Source organism: Ovis aries, chromosome 3 (assembly GCF_016772045.2).
Source record: "Ovis aries strain OAR_USU_Benz2616 breed Rambouillet chromosome 3, ARS-UI_Ramb_v3.0, whole genome shotgun sequence".
Taxonomy (NCBI): Eukaryota; Metazoa; Chordata; class Mammalia; order Artiodactyla; family Bovidae; genus Ovis; species Ovis aries.
Window position 1 is genome coordinate 5,806,935 of NC_056056.1, and position 17,189 is coordinate 5,824,123.

The 17,189-nt window shown below is 46.7% G+C and overlaps 1 protein-coding gene across 3 annotated transcripts in view; it reads right to left on the bottom strand.

Annotated features, from left to right (window-relative positions):
* Nucleotides 1-17,189, bottom strand: part of ABL1 (ABL proto-oncogene 1, non-receptor tyrosine kinase) — a 138,558-nt gene that overhangs the window by 21,357 nt on the left and 100,012 nt on the right. For 2 of the 3 annotated variants that reach the window (XM_027966272.3, XM_027966273.3), the window contains exons 2-4: nucleotides 13,317-13,490; nucleotides 12,444-12,739; nucleotides 4,587-4,859 (exon numbers count right to left, since the gene is read on the bottom strand). In XM_027966272.3, coding sequence (XP_027822073.1) covers nucleotides 4,587-4,859; nucleotides 12,444-12,739; nucleotides 13,317-13,490 — 743 coding nt within the window. The remainder of the gene's footprint in view (nucleotides 1-4,586; nucleotides 4,860-12,443; nucleotides 12,740-13,316; nucleotides 13,491-17,189) is intronic. The other variant, XM_042248056.2, reaches the window with a different exon arrangement.

The following is a 17,189-nucleotide window of genomic DNA, read 5'->3' on the forward strand; positions in this document are numbered from 1 at the left end:
GGGAACTATGTATATATATCACCTACTGGAAAAACAGGTCAGCAGCTGAAGATGGGGCTAAGCTCCAACTTTTCTCAACAGTGCTATTTTCCACTATTTTAACAGTAAATTTGTCAGCTAGCTTATGAGTCAATATTAACACAATTAGATCAATGGCAGACTTTTTCAAATTATATTACTTACACAGCTGTTTTATACAAAGATGACTGATGTACAAACTTTTACTAGGCAGCTCAAGACTGTCAAAATTCAAACTAAACGTTCCCCATGAGGAGGCCTTTGCTGTAATTCCAGTTTCCCACCACAGGGGTCAACCTCAGTTCAGTTCAGTTGCTCAGTTGTTCAGTCGCTCCGACTCTTTGCGACCCCATGAATCGCAGCTCTCCAGGCCTCCCTGTTCATCACCATCTCCCGGAGTTCACTCAGACTCACGTCCATCGAATCCGTGATGCCATCCAGCCATCTCATCCTCCGTCGTCCCCTTCTCCTCCTGCCCCCAATCCCTCCCAGGATCAGGGTCTTTTCCAATGAGTCAACTCTTCTCATGAGGTGGCCAAAGTACTGGAGTTTCAGCCTTAGCATCATTCCTTCCAAAGAAATCCCAGGGTTGATCTCCTTCAGAATGGACTGGTTGGATCTCCTTGCAGTCCAAGGGACTCTCAAGAGTCTTCTCCAACACCACAGTTCAAAAGCATCAATTCTTTGGCACTCAGCTTTCTTCACAGTCCAACTCTCACATCCATACATGATCACTGGTAAAACCATAGCCTTGACTAGATGGACCTTTGTTGGCAAAGTAATGTCTCTGCTTTTGAATATGCTATCTAGGTTGGTTATAACTTTCCTTCCAAGGAGTAAGCGTCTTTTAATTTCATGGCTGCAGTCACCATCTGCAGTGATTTTGGAGCCCCCCCAAATAAAGTCTGACACTGTTTCCACTGTTTCCCCATGTATTTCCCATGAAGTGATGGGACCAGATGCCATGATCTTCATTTTCTGAATGTTGAGCTTTAAGCCAACTTTTTCACTCTCCTCTCTCACTTTCATCAAGAGGCTTTTTAGTTCCTCTTCACTTTCTGCCATAAGGGTGGTATCATCTGCATATCTGAGGTTACTGATATTTCTCCCACTCAATGAAACTAAGCCATGCCCGTGGGGCCACCCAAGAGGGGTGGGTCATGGTGGAGAGGTCTGACAGAATGTGGTCCACTGGAGAAGGGAATGGCAAATCACTTCAGTATTCTTGCCTTGAGAACCCCATATCAGTATGAAAAGGGGTCAACCTACAGTCCCCTTTTTCTCTCTTCTGGTCTTCCTTTTTCCCTGAAGGGAAGAGACCAGTGCTGCCTGGAGGATCAATACACAGTGGTGGTTAAAAGCAGGGCCTTGCTCCCCCGCTGGTTAAGGAGGGTCTGGTTCTGTCTGCAGAGGGCCCTGCGATACCAAACAGGAAGGATAAAGAGGGCCTCAGTGAGAACTGGCTAATCGGACAAAAGCTTGGGCTAGAACATGAGGACTTCCCAAGGTGTCTTCAAGAGAAAGGCAGGTCACAGCCTGTGGGGGAAGGGAATGGGGTGGGGGTGGGGCTGGGGAAAGGTGATTTTTAAGGTGCGCAACTGTAGTTTCTGTGTATTCATCATGGTATACGAGGAATCAGACGCTGCGTAACAATTTTTAGAAAGATCTGGGCTTTGCAGCAGGATGTCTGGGTCCACGCCCTGCCTCTGTCACTGCCAGCCATGCAACTGACGCCAGGCCAGTTAGTGAACCTCCCCCTGCTTCAGGTCTCTCACCTCTGAAATGGTCGGGGTAATCAGCAGCCTTCTCTTCAGGTTGGAAGGATTAAATGAGATGCTCTATGCAGAGCATGAAGCACTCAGACTCTGCCAGGCACGTTGGGAGCATCAGTAAACGACAGCCACCACTGTCACTTAGAGCCCACACAAACTCTCCACGTCTGTAGTGGAGATGAACGCCCCAAATGCTGACACCAGGCTGATCTGATAAGCGAGAAACATACTGTGCACATGTTTTCTGAGCAGAGTGGCCTAGAAGGAGGGATCATTTATTTAGCCATTGCTCAGTACCTTATTATTGGGTTAATCCACCTCTAGAAAATGACACACTCCCCCTTCCCTAATTAGCTGCCACTGGGAATGACTGACTGGTCACAGAAATCTATGCAACTATGTTCTGTAGTTTTTTTTTCATGAACTGCAGGATCATAAGTTAATAAGGCTCTTAGGGAAAATCATTAAAAGTATAAAAAGCTTAATAACACATCATTAGAGAAGTACATTCTGGAAGGCACCCACTTCCAGTTAATTGTGATATACAGGTAGAATAAAACCCCCCTGAGCTCCAGGGAGCCTCTCCTCTAGAAGCATCTTCTTCAGTCATTCAGAAAACAAGGGCTCAGCACAGCTAGTGGGCTACGGTTTCCCCAAGTGCAGCTGCTACCTCCTCCTCAAGTTTTCGAATAGGCCTCTCCCAGACCGCTGTCTGCCTGTGCCTTTCCTCTTGTTTGGCTTTGGCAAATCCTGGCAAGCATGTGGGTAGCGCCTGGGCCTTGACCAGTTCTGCAAGCCAGCCAAGGCCTTGTCTCCCGGGGTCTGGTCTGCAGCTGTGGCCACATGGGGACGTGGGAGCACGCATCGCCGTGCCGTCGCCAGGCCTCCATTGAGCTCATTCAAAGCCCGTTGACAGGGCTGCCCCAGGAGCAGTGAATCCGATCACCTTCTTCCTGTGTATCAAAACCTTCAGGGTGCCCCACTGCCTCCGGGATAGCACCCCAGCTCCTCAGGCGGGCTCGAGGGCTCTGAGACATGCCGAGTCCACTCTGCCCTCTACCTCCCTCTCCCAGCTCCGTCCCCTTGCTCACCCTGTTCCTCCTGTGGCTGGCTAGGGTCCATCCTGCCCTCTCCCTGGCCAGCAGCACTCACCCATCCCTCCTCTCGTCCCCACGTGGCGCTACAGCTCCGAGCTCCTGTCGCGATCACAGCCTCCGTCACACATGGTGCAGGGAGTGGCACACCGACCCATTTCTCCTACTAACTAGACAACCGAGCAGGGCTTCCCTGGTGGCTCAACAGTAAAGAGTCTGCCTGCAGTGCAGGAGACCCGGGTTCGAGCCCTGGGTCAAGGAGATCCCCTGGAGACAGGAATGGCTGCCCATTCAAGTATTTCTGCTTGGAGAACTCCATGGACAGAGGCGCCTGGTGGGCTACAGTCCATGGGGTCGCAAAGAGTGGACACGACTGAGAGACTAGCACCTGCACTTTCCAGACTGCCTTCTTCCAAACAGACCGCTCTAACTGCCTAGGTGCGGCCCGAGGCCAGAAGTCTGTCCAATTCCTTTTTCACAATCCCAGTGTTAAGCTCAGGGTCTGGCAAATGAGAGGATTTTTAAAACTTGATAAGCATTTACCAAATTCTTCACTATCTGGAAAATATACAGGAGTCCTCAAAATATTCATGCCATCCCCCCCACCAAGTGTATCAATCCTGCATCCAAGGACCAAGCTAATGGGATGCGCTCAGTACGAAGGCCAGGAAGCCACCTTTGGTCTCTGGGACTAAAGAATGGGATCTTTTCTCTAAAGTGTCACTTCGCAGCAACCGGAAACCACAACTTCTATTTTGTCATGCCTTTGAGTGAGAGCATCAGGGCATTAACTGGGTCCCAAAAGGGCAGGCGTTCTGGCCACATGTACCCGAACGACCTTCGAAAAGAAGCACGTACACACTCGGGTTCGTTTTCCCCAGGGGTGGGTATTTCAGTTCTGCTTCTCTGCCAATAGCTGAAAAATGGAGCTCCCCTCTCTCCCATTTCTGGGCACAGCAAGTGAAAACCACACAGGTCAACACTAGGGGACACTCTCGCCACAGCTAAAACTGTGGGTCACACTTTTAAGGAGGTGGAGGCCTGCAAATGAAAACTTCCCTCCCTGGGCATCCTAAGAGCCGCCTGGACACGAAAAACACTAGGCATCAGCTGAGCGGGAAAGCCACAGGTAAGGGCACAGAATAGACAGTATCTGAGTTAGCAAGAAGCCCTCGTGTTTTCTTAACGCCTCCTGGTGGGGGCAGCCCCACACTTGTCTTTCCAGGCGTCTGGACACATGATACAGAGAACTGGAACCTACTAGAAACACCTGGTGCATCTGCTCTCACATCTAAAAAAAAAACCCACAGATTTGGTTTTGTTTCCTACAAAACTCAAGAGATTCCCTGCCCACCCACCCCCGCCCTCTTAACTCAATAGGAAGTGATTCAAATGCCACACAAACTGAACGGAAAGCTGCAGCTTTAAAACACCCTTGCCATAGAATGAAAAAACTCCTTCAAATGACTAATCGTTTTACACCAAAAAAAAACCCCATAGCACTTCTCAGCTCTCAGCATATGTGGAAACACGTGGAGAATAAGAGAGTGAGTCAACCCGCTCATAGAAACCCAGACGGCGTGTGCCGGGGAGTCAGGCCTGGGGCTGGGCGTGCAGGCAGGCGTCGGAGGGCTCCCCGGAACTGAGGCGCCGCGAGCGCCTGGCCTCGCTGGACGGCCTGCCGGGCACGTCCCGGGCTTACCTTCAGGGTCTTCACGGCCACCGTCAGGCTGTATTTCTTCCACACGCCTTCGTACACCTCCCCGTACTGGCCGCCCCCCAGCTTGTGCTTCATGGTGATGTCCGTGCGCTCCATCTCCCACTTGTCGTAGTTGGGGGACACGCCGTAGACGGTGGGCTTGTTGCGCTTGGGGGCCGGGTAGTGGAGAGTGGTGATGAGCCCGTCGGCCACAGTGGAGTGGTGATGGACCAGCTCGGCCAACGTGTTGAAGCGGCTCTCTGAGGAGACGTAGAGCTGAGGAGACAGGGACAGCCTTCAGCCAGCGAGCAGAACCCAGCGACTCAGGAGGCCAGCTCTGTCTGCGGAGCCTTAACACACAGCAGCCCCTCAGAGGAACCACCTTCCACACAGGACCCCGGGTGGAGAAAAATCACTCACGCTGTGTTTCTCTGTGAAATCCTCCACCTGCCTGACCGCCACGTCTGGTTCTCTGTAACCAGCCTGAGCACACTGGCAGCATCCATGAAGTATTCCCTGACTGGCCAACGCAAAGTCACGGCTCAGCGCCCGTCTTCTCATCACCTGTCTTACTTCTCCGCACTGTACTTACCTCAGGCTGATGATTCCTGGTCTACCTGCTTGGTTACTGTCTGTCTCCACCTACCAGAATCCCAGTTTCATGAGAATAGAGCCCTTCGGCCATCCGCTTTTATCCTGTGTCCCCAGTGTCCAGAAAAAGATACAAGCACATAACTGGTACTCAATAAATGCTGTTGGTTAAATTAATAAACAGGAGAACTTAGTATTTGCTGATTAAAATGAAAATGAATTATAATAATTATGTTTATTACCCTAAACTTATAATGATATAATTATCTAGAACTAAACAGTGATCAGGCTTCCCTGATGGCTCAGTGGTAAAGAATCCGCCTGCCAATGGAGGAGATGTGGGTTTGATCCCTGGGTAGGGAAGATCCCCTGGAGGAGGAAATGGCAATCCACTCCAGTATTTCTTGCCTGGAGAATCCCATGGACAGAGAAGTCTGGAGGGCTACAGTCCACGGGGCTGCAAAAGAGTTGGACATGACTTAACAACGGAACAGCAACAACAGTGATCAGAGGTGAAAATCACTAAATAAAACATAAATCTCCTCATTGCTACTCCCTCGATTTGGGCTGAGTAGGAAGCATCAAAGGCCAAGACTTGCAAATGCCCGTGGCGTGCCCATGTGGGATGCCCTGCCAGCTCTCTCTCAGGACAGAGTGGGGGCATGGAGGGCTACACAGAGGCCACACAGCCCCCTCCAGCACAGGGAAGTAAGGAAAAGGGACAGACACACAAATACACGTCAGTCTCAAATTGAGACTGATAGCAGGTGAGCACCCACACAGCGAACCCCTCCATGTGGCATCTTCATCTGAACATGCAAAGGGGAGGAAGGCAAAGGCAGAGGCTGGCAGAGAGCAGCACGAGGACAGGACGGCTATCTTTCTTCCTTCTTTTTGGTTCAATGATGCAGTGAGGGGGTATTTCCTTACCAAAACCAATTCACATTAAAATTCACAGAGAACACTCGGGATCCAGGCATACAAGTGACTCTGCTAGCTTACTGAGGGCAGCTGACAATCACTCAAGGTGGAACGGATCTTTAAAATCACGACTAGGTGTTCGTAAGCCTTGCCCAAACTGCAAAGATGTGGGAAGAAGGAATACAGATTTGGGACAGTGGTGATGCCTGAGGCAAGAGGGACAGAAGGAACAGGATCAGTCAGCTGCAGCTCTATTAACTCCCTACTTAAGGAAAAAAAAGACACAGGAAGAAAAAGCCCAGAACACCTATGACAGGGCTGTGGCCTCAGCTGTTGGCAACAGAAGGCTTTGTTACTCTCTGCATGTCTGCAATTTTAGGCAGTAAAAACAGTTTAAAGGAAGGAAATAACAACAAATATATAAGTAGATCCCACCTATAGCTCTCAAGAGGTAAACCGGAGTGCTTAATAAGAGATCTTTCTTTGCTTGCGAAGACGACAAATTTTTAAAAATCAGGCAAGCCAGTGGCAAATTGTGATTTCAGTTCAGTCGCTCAGTCATATCCAACTCTTTTCGACCCCATGGACTGCAGCACGCCAGGCTTCCCTGTCCATCACCAACTCCTGGAGTTTACTCAAACTCATGTCCATCGAATCAGTGATGCACCCAACCATCTCATCCTCTGTCGTCCCCTTCTCCTCTTGCCCTCAATCTTTCCCAGCATCAGGGTCTTTTCAAATGAGTCAGTTCTTTGCATCAGGTGGCCAAAGTATTGGAGTTTCAGCTTTAGCATCAGTCCTTCCAATGAATATTCAGGAATGATTCTGGCTTACAGGTTTATAATCTGCACTCTTTTTATAGCAATTCTACTAAAATAAAATTCTAACCCTAAGAACCATGCAGAACGATTCTGCAGCCCTGGGGAGCTTGTCCCTCAGGAAGAGGGCGCCTCTGGGTGGAAGGACCAGTCAGGGTGAGGAGGCCCCACCTTCACACCTCAGAGCGCCGAGGACCAAGCCATGAGTGAACCGCTCTAGGGAGAGGCCATGGGCCACCCGCAGGCCCTCTGAATGAGGCAGGATTGGGGGCTGGCAGAGGAGGGCACTGCTGAGACTGCCCTCAGTTTAATGTCTGCACACTGATGACACGACACCCCAGTCAGTGTTAAGTCACCAGTGCACCTGCCGTTCACAAAGATGACGGAGTGGGGGACGTAGGGAGAGCTCCTAACCCCTGTCCTTCTTCTGGAAAAGTCTGACTGCACCACTATAGGCTGCAGACCACCCCCAAGTCCTTTTCTCTCTGGCTGCTCAGCTGGTGGGCACTTTTCCTACCAAGGAGTGATGAGAGGAGGGAAAAGCCATTCCAAGAAGGCATCCCCCTTGGACCAGAGTGACCCTCCCAGCCTGGAAATCTGTGCACAGCACAGGCAGAAGAAGAGCCTGTTCCGCCTGCTGGGCTCCCGTTTCTCCCCGTCAGCTTGAAAGCGGTGCTCTCCAACCTGAGGATCAAGTTCACTCAGTTGCACAGAATGCTAATGGCTCCCCTAAGCCCTAGTTTATGCAGAATTTGTTCTTGGTCTCAGCTGATTCCCTCTCAAGCTCCTTGGTTAAGAGATTTCAGAATGATGGGAGGTTTCACTGACTGGGCAAACTTTATCCTTCTCAATAATTAAATTTACAGACCCTGAGACTCAGTTCATTTTTCAACATAAAATTTACATCCCGACACTTATTAAATATTGACACTGCTCTCCCTTCAACGTACGGCACAGCCATCTTCTAAGAGTCAAGTCTGGGGGCCTCCTTCTGCTTAGGGCTGCTCTGTGAGCGGCATGTTGCTTAGTGAACTGGGGGAATCGTCATCAGGAATTCATGGCATGTGCACAGGGGAAAGTGAAATGAGCATTATGACTGGCATGTCACCACGCTATGCGCCCAGTTACGTAAACACTCTGGGTGCTCAGCCAGGGCTGCACGTCCTCCTAATCACGCGGGGGACCCGAGAGATGGGGCCTGTCAGAGACACTCACCAGGAACAGCTCTCCTCCTGACAGCCAGGCTCACGGGCTCATCGGACTTGGGCAACCTTTGGCTGCCTCAGACCTTGGCGTCCGAACTCGGATGTGTGATTTACAGGCTGTGAGGCCAGAAGTGACACCTGCCCAGCAACTCCCAAGCTCCTCAAACACCAGCAGGAAGGCAGTCCTCACTAATAATTCCCCCTGGTCTCCTGGACTAGGGAAGGTCAGCTTGGTTCAGCAGGCTTTTCACCAGGTGCCTGCACCTGCTGAGCCAGTGTCAGGGCGGGCAGGTCTTAAAGACATGAGAGGTGATACAGGTGGTGCCCCGTCATGCCACCTCTGCTAAAGCTAGGCCCAGATTCTGCTCCTGTCAACCCCGAATCTTTGACTTCAGCAGCCCGTGAAAATAAACGCCAACTGGGCGGCTCGTTGAAGAAAGGCAGGAAAAACACTTACCGAGGGCTGTGAGGAGCTATGGGGCTTGGCAGTGGCGTCCCGCCAAGTAAGAAAGATAGAGACACAAATAACCAAACAAGGGGAGAAGGACGGGGGTGGGTGGTGGAGGAGGAACAGCAGCCTTTAATTCCGCTTTAACTCTGCTGGCAGAGGGTTCCAGGCTTTAAGAAAGCATCAAGAACAAAAACCAAACCCCAGGGAATCTAGAGACTGTTAAACCTCGCAGGACACCCAGGAAACAACAATGGCTGTTTGGTATGGCCCTTCCAAGAGGCTCGCCTGAGAATCCCGGAGTCCTGGGCTCTGGGGCCCGAGGCTGACGGACCAGCCACAAGGGCTGCTGAAACCAGAGCCAAGAGGGTGGAGGCAGAAAGAAATCCTGTGGGGCCTGAGAGAAGAATCTTCTAAAACTTCAGTTGTTTCCTAAAGATTAGCTAATTTGAAAATAAGAATTAGACTTATTCAACCCTGGCCTATTCCTCCCACCAAACTTTAAATTTTCCCCTTCGAAATCCAAAAAGGATTGCATCAAAGCTCTGCTATGCGAGCTGCGTTTTTCAGTGCCGAGCCACGTTGTCCCATGTGCCGCTGTAATACCTCCCCCTCCCTCCGACTTTGAGGCTGTTCCACTCATTCCAGGAATACGACCCCACCCAACAGAGTCCCCTCGAGTGTGACCTGATGACCCCATGGGCTGAGAAGTCTCCAGGTGCTGGGACAGCTGAACGGAGAGTCTTTGCTGGGGGCGGGGCAGAGGAGGGGAGGGGGGGTCAAGAAACCTAGGACATACTCATGAGCTGCCCAGTAATGGACACTGCCTGGTCAGCTCCCCGTGGACTACCTGGAATGAAAGGAACCCACCTGGCACACACCAGCTTCCAGACAGGGAGCTGGGCTTCCTCGTTAGATGAATGCTACAGATCATGTATCCACGCAGGCCTTGCTCTCTCCCCCGCTTTAACAATATTTCAGACCAACCCCCAGCTAATGAGTTGTCAAACTAGATCATGCCTGCCCTGCATCTGTTCCAAGGATGCTGATTAAATAACTCCAGGGAAAAGAAACCATTATCCTGTTCAGTACAGACCTTGCCTGATTACTGCGGTGCAGCATGGCTCGCCCTGGGTAAACAGCACAGATGGGAAGCAAGCTGTCAGCTCCAGGAAATCACCTCCCCGCCATGGGTGGTGCACTCTGTTCTAATTCACTGAAAAGGCTCCCCTGTGGCCTGAAGGCAAAGTTGCAAAGGGCCTAGCACCCTGGAATATATCTGCAGAATGGAAGGACCTGGCTCCACAGCTGGGCTGAGAACAATGGCCTGCAAAGCATGCTGATGAGGCCGCACTCTGGGCGCCCGTCAACAGCAGCCTATGCTGTTTGTCGTACAGACAGACTCTGGTGCTGGTGTAAAGACATGGGCAGTGACGGAAAGGATCAGAAAAACATCAGATGAGAACACTGAAAAAAGACATGTACTGTGAGTCTATATGATACAAATGAATGTGTGAGAATAGCCACGAAAATGCTAGCAAGATTAAGAAAAGGGGACTAGGAACTTCCCTGGTTGGTCCAGTGGTTAAGACTCTGCTTTCCAATGCAGGGGGCATGGGTTTGATCCCTGGTCAGGGAATGAAGATCCCTGCTTGCCACCGAAGTTTGGCCAAAAAAAAAGGACTAGCCCTACCAGATATTAAAATATATTTTAAAGTTGTACAATTAAAAAGTCTGGTATTGGTATATGAAGAGACAGACCAATGAAAGAGAATATACCTAAATGCAAATGTAAATTTGGTATACTTCAAATGTATAAGAAAAGATTAATTTAGGAAGCACAGGTATAGTAAATATAATGAGATATCATCTTTACCAGTCAGTGATAGGTTTTTGCAAGTCTGAGAACAGACTGCTAAGGAGGGGAAAGGGAACACACTCTCACAACACTGCTGGTGAGAAAACACATCTGCACAATTCCTAAAGAAAGTAATCTGGCACCATCTGCAAAGCATGCTGATGAGGCCGCACTCTGGGTTTTAGATATGTATAACCTTCAATCAGTTCTAGCAACTTATCTTGCATAACTTGGACTGTACACAAAGAAGTATGTGCAGTGTAATTTCAAAATGCTGGTCATGACCTACCAGTGGGGTCTACGGAATAAATTTAGTGGATTATGCCCAGAATGTTTTTAAATGAAACAGAACAGAATGGTATACAAAATATCAGAGTGCATTACATACAGTAAGAGTAATGAGTAGGATTTCCTGAACCTTCTGTTACTACTGTATATATGGGATGGTGGTGTAAAGCTCTTTTTTTTTTCATACAGTGGGCCAAGATTTTTTTTAAAAGGCTTGAAATCCACCTCAAAATGGCATTATAATAGCAAAAGACTGGAAACGGCCCAAAAATTGGCCAATAGGGAACTGCTTAAAAAAAATCCATACTATGTAGTCATTAAGAAGAATGAGGCAGCTCTGAATGTGCTGCCATAAGACAATCTCCAAAATATATTATTAGATTGGAAAAGCAAGATGTGGAACAGTGTAGATTATGTATCACTTGTGTTTCTTAAAAAGTATAAACAAGTATACACAGAGGAACTATGGGAGAAACTGGTCATAGTAGTTGCCTCCGGGCAGGGGAACTGAATTAGGGGACAGAATTATGTTTCATGGCAATTGATTTTCTTTTTTTAAAACATATGCACGCAATACATGTTATTAAAAAATACATACACCATCTGGACCCATGCTGACAATCCACCTATCTATACCCTTGATGACAGCATGAAGCAGACAGTGGAATCTGAGCCTGGTTCCATTGATGACTCACTATGTGATCTTCAATAAAGAAATTTTATCCCTCTAAACCTTCACTGGGGGCTTCCCTGACAGTTCAGTTGGTAAAGAATCCGCCTGTAATGCAAGAGACCCCAGTTCGATTCCTGGGTCAGGAAGATCAGCTGGAGAAGGGATAGGTTACCCACTTCAATATTTTTGGGCTTCCCTTGTGGCTCAGCTGATAAAGAATCTGCCTGTAATGCGGGAGACCTGCGTTCAATCCCTGGATTGGGAAGCTCCCCTGGAGAAGGGAAAGGCTACCCATGCCAGTATTCTGGCCTGGAGAATTTCAAGGACTGTCTAGTCCTTGGGGTCGCAAAGAGTCAGACACAACTAAGTGACTTTCACTTTCAAAAATTCATTTCCTTAATGCAAAAATGTAGATAAAAGCACTATCTGTCCTGAGGACTAAGGTGAGGTTTAAAAGAATAGTAGGAACTCAGTAAATGTAAATTTCTCCTTTCCCTTCATGGACTCTTAATGACTGTTTATGGGAAGATCAAGAAACCATATATATCAACTCCTTTACAAAACTATAGCTCAGGTTTGGAAATATATGGGTATAATGTGATCCCATCTTTATTTAAATATATTACATTCACACGTGATTTTATCGACAGGAAGAAGGCCACGTACCACACTTGTTTTGGAGAGGTACTATTAAGGTGATCTTTCACTTTAAAAATAACCATCCATTGTGTGAATTCTCACTAAGGATAAATTACTATAACAAGAGATTTTCTAAGAAGGGAGAGTCTTAATGTAAGAAGTATGTCCACAACCCAACAGTCCACCTGTCTTATGAAACTGCTGACCATACCACTCCAGGAGGACAATGAAAGAACATCACGCTGCGGACCTCTAACTGCACACGACTGCTCCTCCACAGAGGGTCTTTGACCAGATTAGTGGGATGATGCCTGCTGTTTCAAACATCTTCTTGCTTTGCTGCAAGAACTTAGCAGCCCAGCAGCAGGTTCTCTGGCCCCCATCCCGGCCCATCGGTACCCCTGCCTAGGGCCGCCTACCTTGCCATCAGAAGCAGTGTTGATGCGGTAGTGGTACACCCTTCCTTCGTATCTCAGTGAGATGGACCTCTGCCCAGGACTACTCTCGCTCTCCCGAACCAAGAAGCTGCCGTTGATCCCGCTGCTCAGAAGGTACTCAGCGGCGTTGCGGGACACAGGCCCGTGGTACCAGGAGTGCTTCTCCAGGCTGTTGACCGGCGTGATGTAGTTGCTTGGGACCCAGCCTTGGCCATTTTTGGTTTGGGCTTCACACCACTCCCCATTGTGATTGTAGCCTAAGACCCGGAGCTTTTCACCTTAGAAGAAAAGAACCCGAACCGGACTCGTCAGGTTTAAAAGCTAACACGTTCATTCTCATTCACTCTTCTGTGATTACTAAAAAAAAACAAAAAAAACAAACAAAAAAACCCCTCCAAATTCCTAAATACCTACTTCATTTTAGCATTTTAGCAGGTCCACATAAATAGATGCACTTAGAACTGCATGAGTATGCAGTTTCCCGTTGACAGTGAATATGTAGATAAATACATAGGCACAGTTTTTATAAATCTATTATTCAAGTGCCCTAGTTTCTAATATAAGGAAGCTTTTTGTAGAAAAATACTTTTTCTTAAAAAAAAAAAAAAAAGTGTTTTCAGTGTTTGGTCCAGATGTCTTTTTCAATACAAAATAGAGAAAGCTCTGCTTTTGCTAAGAACTATTCAAGAACTTTTCTCCTGAAGGAAAAATGACTCTCATAAAGATGCTCCTAGTTTTTCTGGCTCTCTCTGCACTCCAAACCGCTCTTTCAACAAGCACAGGTGGGGCCAGTCAAGCCACATTCCCCCATCTCTGTCTCCTGCAACCAGCAGCAGCTGCCCACAGCTCCTTTACCTTTAGTTATGCTTAAAGTGTTATCCCCACTGGCCACAAAGTCATACAGTGCAACGAAAAGGTTGGGGTCATTTTCACTGGGACCAGCAAGAAGGTTTTCCTTAGAGTTCCAACGAGCTGCTTCGCTCAGACCTTGGGGCTCAAAGTCAGATGCTACTGGCCTCTGAAGGGCTTCTGGAAGAGAAAGAGAAGAAATGGAAAAGAGTTTCATTCTCAGGAGCAAAATCTGTGTTTCGAACATTATACGTTCCTGGTTTACTTTTACTTCTTAATATGTGTACATACTACTTACTAACAAAAAAGGGGGTTAAAAAATGAGACTCTTCTATTTCCAAATCTTGTGAAAAACTGTAAGCATTTACACTCCTGAGAGGTAACTACTTACTGTTGCCAAACGGTTTAAATTTTAAGTTCTTTAACTCAAAATGAATTATATGAGAAAGAGACGGTCCACCCGCACACCTCTTTGCCATTGGTAATTTATGTTATAATACAGAGCAAAAGGTTCTTGCTTTAAAATGTTTTCAAATGTACCAATGTTAACATACATACATAATTTAAAAATCAAATAGCGTTGAGGAGCTTATAATGAAGGACAAACATTTTCCATCCCACTCTTCTGTTACCCAGAGGTAACAGTTGCCTTATTTTGGTGATCGCCTCTATCTCTCTAAACACAAGCTATCCTATCATTACAACTGCCCTTCCCTCTCCCACACCAGCCTCAACTACTTACCTTTCTATTTTCAGTAACAGACTTCCACTTTAATTTCCTGTTCTCCCTGCTAGAGTCAGTATCTCTCAATGATTTACCTCACAAGATAAGGATATTAACTTCCTACCCTTCCGTCTACCTACCCCTGCTTCCCCACATACATACTCCAAGTAGGCCTTCTTTTCATTTTCTTTTACTTTGTGTAAAAGTTCTGTTCTTCTATTTTGTCATAACAAAGTCTTCCATTTTTGTCTATGCTGCTGCTAAGTCACTTCAGTCGTGTCCGACTCTGTGTGAGCCCATAGATGGCAGCCCACCAGGGGTTCTCCAGGCAAGAACACTAGAGTGGGTTGCCATTTCCTTCTCCAATGCATGAAAGTGAAACGTGAAAGCAAAGTCGCTCAGTCGTGTCCTACTCTTTGTGACCCCATGGACTGCAGCCTACCAGGCTCCTCCGTCCATGAGATTTTCCAGGCTAAGAGTACTGGAGTGGGGTGCCATCGCCAAAGTATATTCTAAAAGTTGAAAACCAATCAACATCTTTTATGTTAGGAACGTGTGATTATTACCCACTAAGGGGTTAAACACAGTTCAGTATTTTTTCCTGAAGTGTCTTCGATTTTTTTTCTTCGAACTCTGTTCAAACTCTCCACAGGTTCTTTCAAGGCAGCAAATCTACTCCAAGTAGATCTTTACAGTTGTAGAATATTATGGGGTGAAATCCGAATGCTCATTTAAGGACACTACAGTAAGAAATCAAACTTTTAAAAAGGAGGAAAGTGGGAAATTCTGATTTTTATGCCAAAACACAAAAGCAAGAAAACAAAATTGTTTCAGTTTTTCCCTTTTTTATGGGAAACATGTTTTTCCCAAACATGTTTTCTTGGGGAATGACACTCATCTCAGGGGTGGGCATGATTTTCCAGTAGTCACTTCAAAGGACACACTAGAGGCACCTAAAGTATCTGGGAGACTAGGCTAACCTTCCAGAAACACAGCTGGAAAACTTTCAGAAACAAACACTCTTAAACAATCTCTTTGAAATAAACCAATAGAACATAAATAAGAAGCCCTTTCTACCCTAGTTTTGTATTACTGACCACAGTGAATCTTCAGGAATTGTTTTTCTAAAGAGTAAGTCCCAAATTACGTCACCACTGCGCTTGGTATTTCATCCTGTGAATCATGAAGGCAAAGAGAATTTCAAGGAAGAGGGTCTTGTGACACTATCATTTCCTAGAATGTGCAAAAGGCTTAGTGAGATGTGTTAGGCCCTGTTCTCTGAGTACTTACAGTATACATAGCTCTAAAAGCATATCTAGTGCCATCGTGACCAGAGGCTGACCAATCAACCAAAAAAGCTGGTTACAGCAGGGAATTCATGAAAATTAAAACATGAGATCCTCTAGCCCCGCCTGAATGTACACTGATTTGCTAGTCTTGACGACAGGGCCGAGGACTGTCCTGAGCGTGGGTGTGTGATTAGAGTTGGATGCTGTCTTACCATCCACCCATGATGCCTCATCTCAGTTCCAGCTCTACATTCCTGCAGGTGGAGGAAGAGGGTGGGCCACTCGCTATAAAATCCCAGGACAATCCCTTCCAACTGTTCACAGTTGTGTCACTCACACCTAGTCCTGAAACAATTTTTTTAAAAGACACCTGCATTTATAGAGTCTCTCTAAAGCACTGACCTAAATTTTCATAGACAAATCTCTTCACATTTGGATTTCACTGGTTTCATATGAACCGAGTAATAAAACCAGAATATCTGAAAAAAAGGGGTGTGGGAAGAAACACAAGTGGCTCTGGGTGTGCTTGTGACTCAGAGGGTGGGAGCAGAATGTGGCAGAGGAGCGGCTGCTCGACTCTGTGGGCACCAGAGAGGCGTGTGTTTTGAAGGGAGCCAGGCCGTTCCGCGCTGCAGAGAGTCAGTTAAGTGAAACTAAGTCAAAAGAGTGTCTATGGTCGTTTATTAAGCAGACTTATTAGGCAAAGGAACCTTAACATAAAAGAACTCTTGAAAATCGAAAGGGAAAAGATAAAACCCTCCTCCATTGAAAAATGGAGAAGGAAACGGCAACCCACTCCAGTATTCTTGCCTGGAGAATTCCACGGACAGAGGAGCCTGGTGAGCCGCAGTCCATGGGGTCACAAAGAGTCGGAAGTGACTGAGTGACTAACATACACACTCCCACTAAACCAAAACTATGAATAAGCAATGCACAGAAAATTTAAATTACTACTAAACAAGGAGAGCATGTTAACCTTTCTTGTAATCAAAGAAAGGCAAATTCTCTGTCAAGTTGGGCAGGGACATTTTCTTGAGGCTAACAGTATAAAACTTCAATGCAATGGGCATTCTCATACAGTGCTAGTAGTTGATGTAGACACTGCTGGAACATTTTAGGAGAAAAACTGGAAACAGGAGCTGAACTGAGTCTTTGAGGAGTTCCATCACCTTAGATACACCTCGAGGAATTTATCCCAGGAGACCCAAACAATGATTTGTATATGCTCAGTCACTCAGCTGTGTTGACTCTCTGAGACCCCACTGATTGCAGCCCGTAAGGCACCTCTGTCCATGGAATTTTCCAGGCAAAAATACTGGACTGGGTTGCCATTTCCTTCTCCAATGACTTATATGTACTGATTTTTAAAATAACAGCACCAAAAAGGAAAAGCACAAAATATTTATCCATTAAGATAGGTTAGTTTGTCGTCCATCCATAAAATAGAATATAGTCATAATGTCATTCAAAATATTTTTGGAAAAACATATCTAGCAACTTGGAAACATATTATAACAATCCATAATTTTATAAAAATTGAAAAAAGTCCAGAAGGAACTATACACCAAAATGTGAATAGTAGTTAATGCATGGTAGTTGTCAACAGTACCATTAACAGTAGTTTAACACAGGGTGGTGGGATTACAAACATTTTAAGTTTTCTTTTTTCTTTTCTATATCCTGGCATACTTCTCATCATGAATGTGAATTGTTTCTATAACCAGAGAACAATTACAAGAATAGAAAAACGGTCATGAAGAAGCCAGCTGACGCTTATATAATTGATCATCTAACATGAAAAAGTACACAGGGGGAGGAGGGACTCTTTTCTCTTCGTCCTGAAAAAGTCCATGTGCCTTTCCCTGC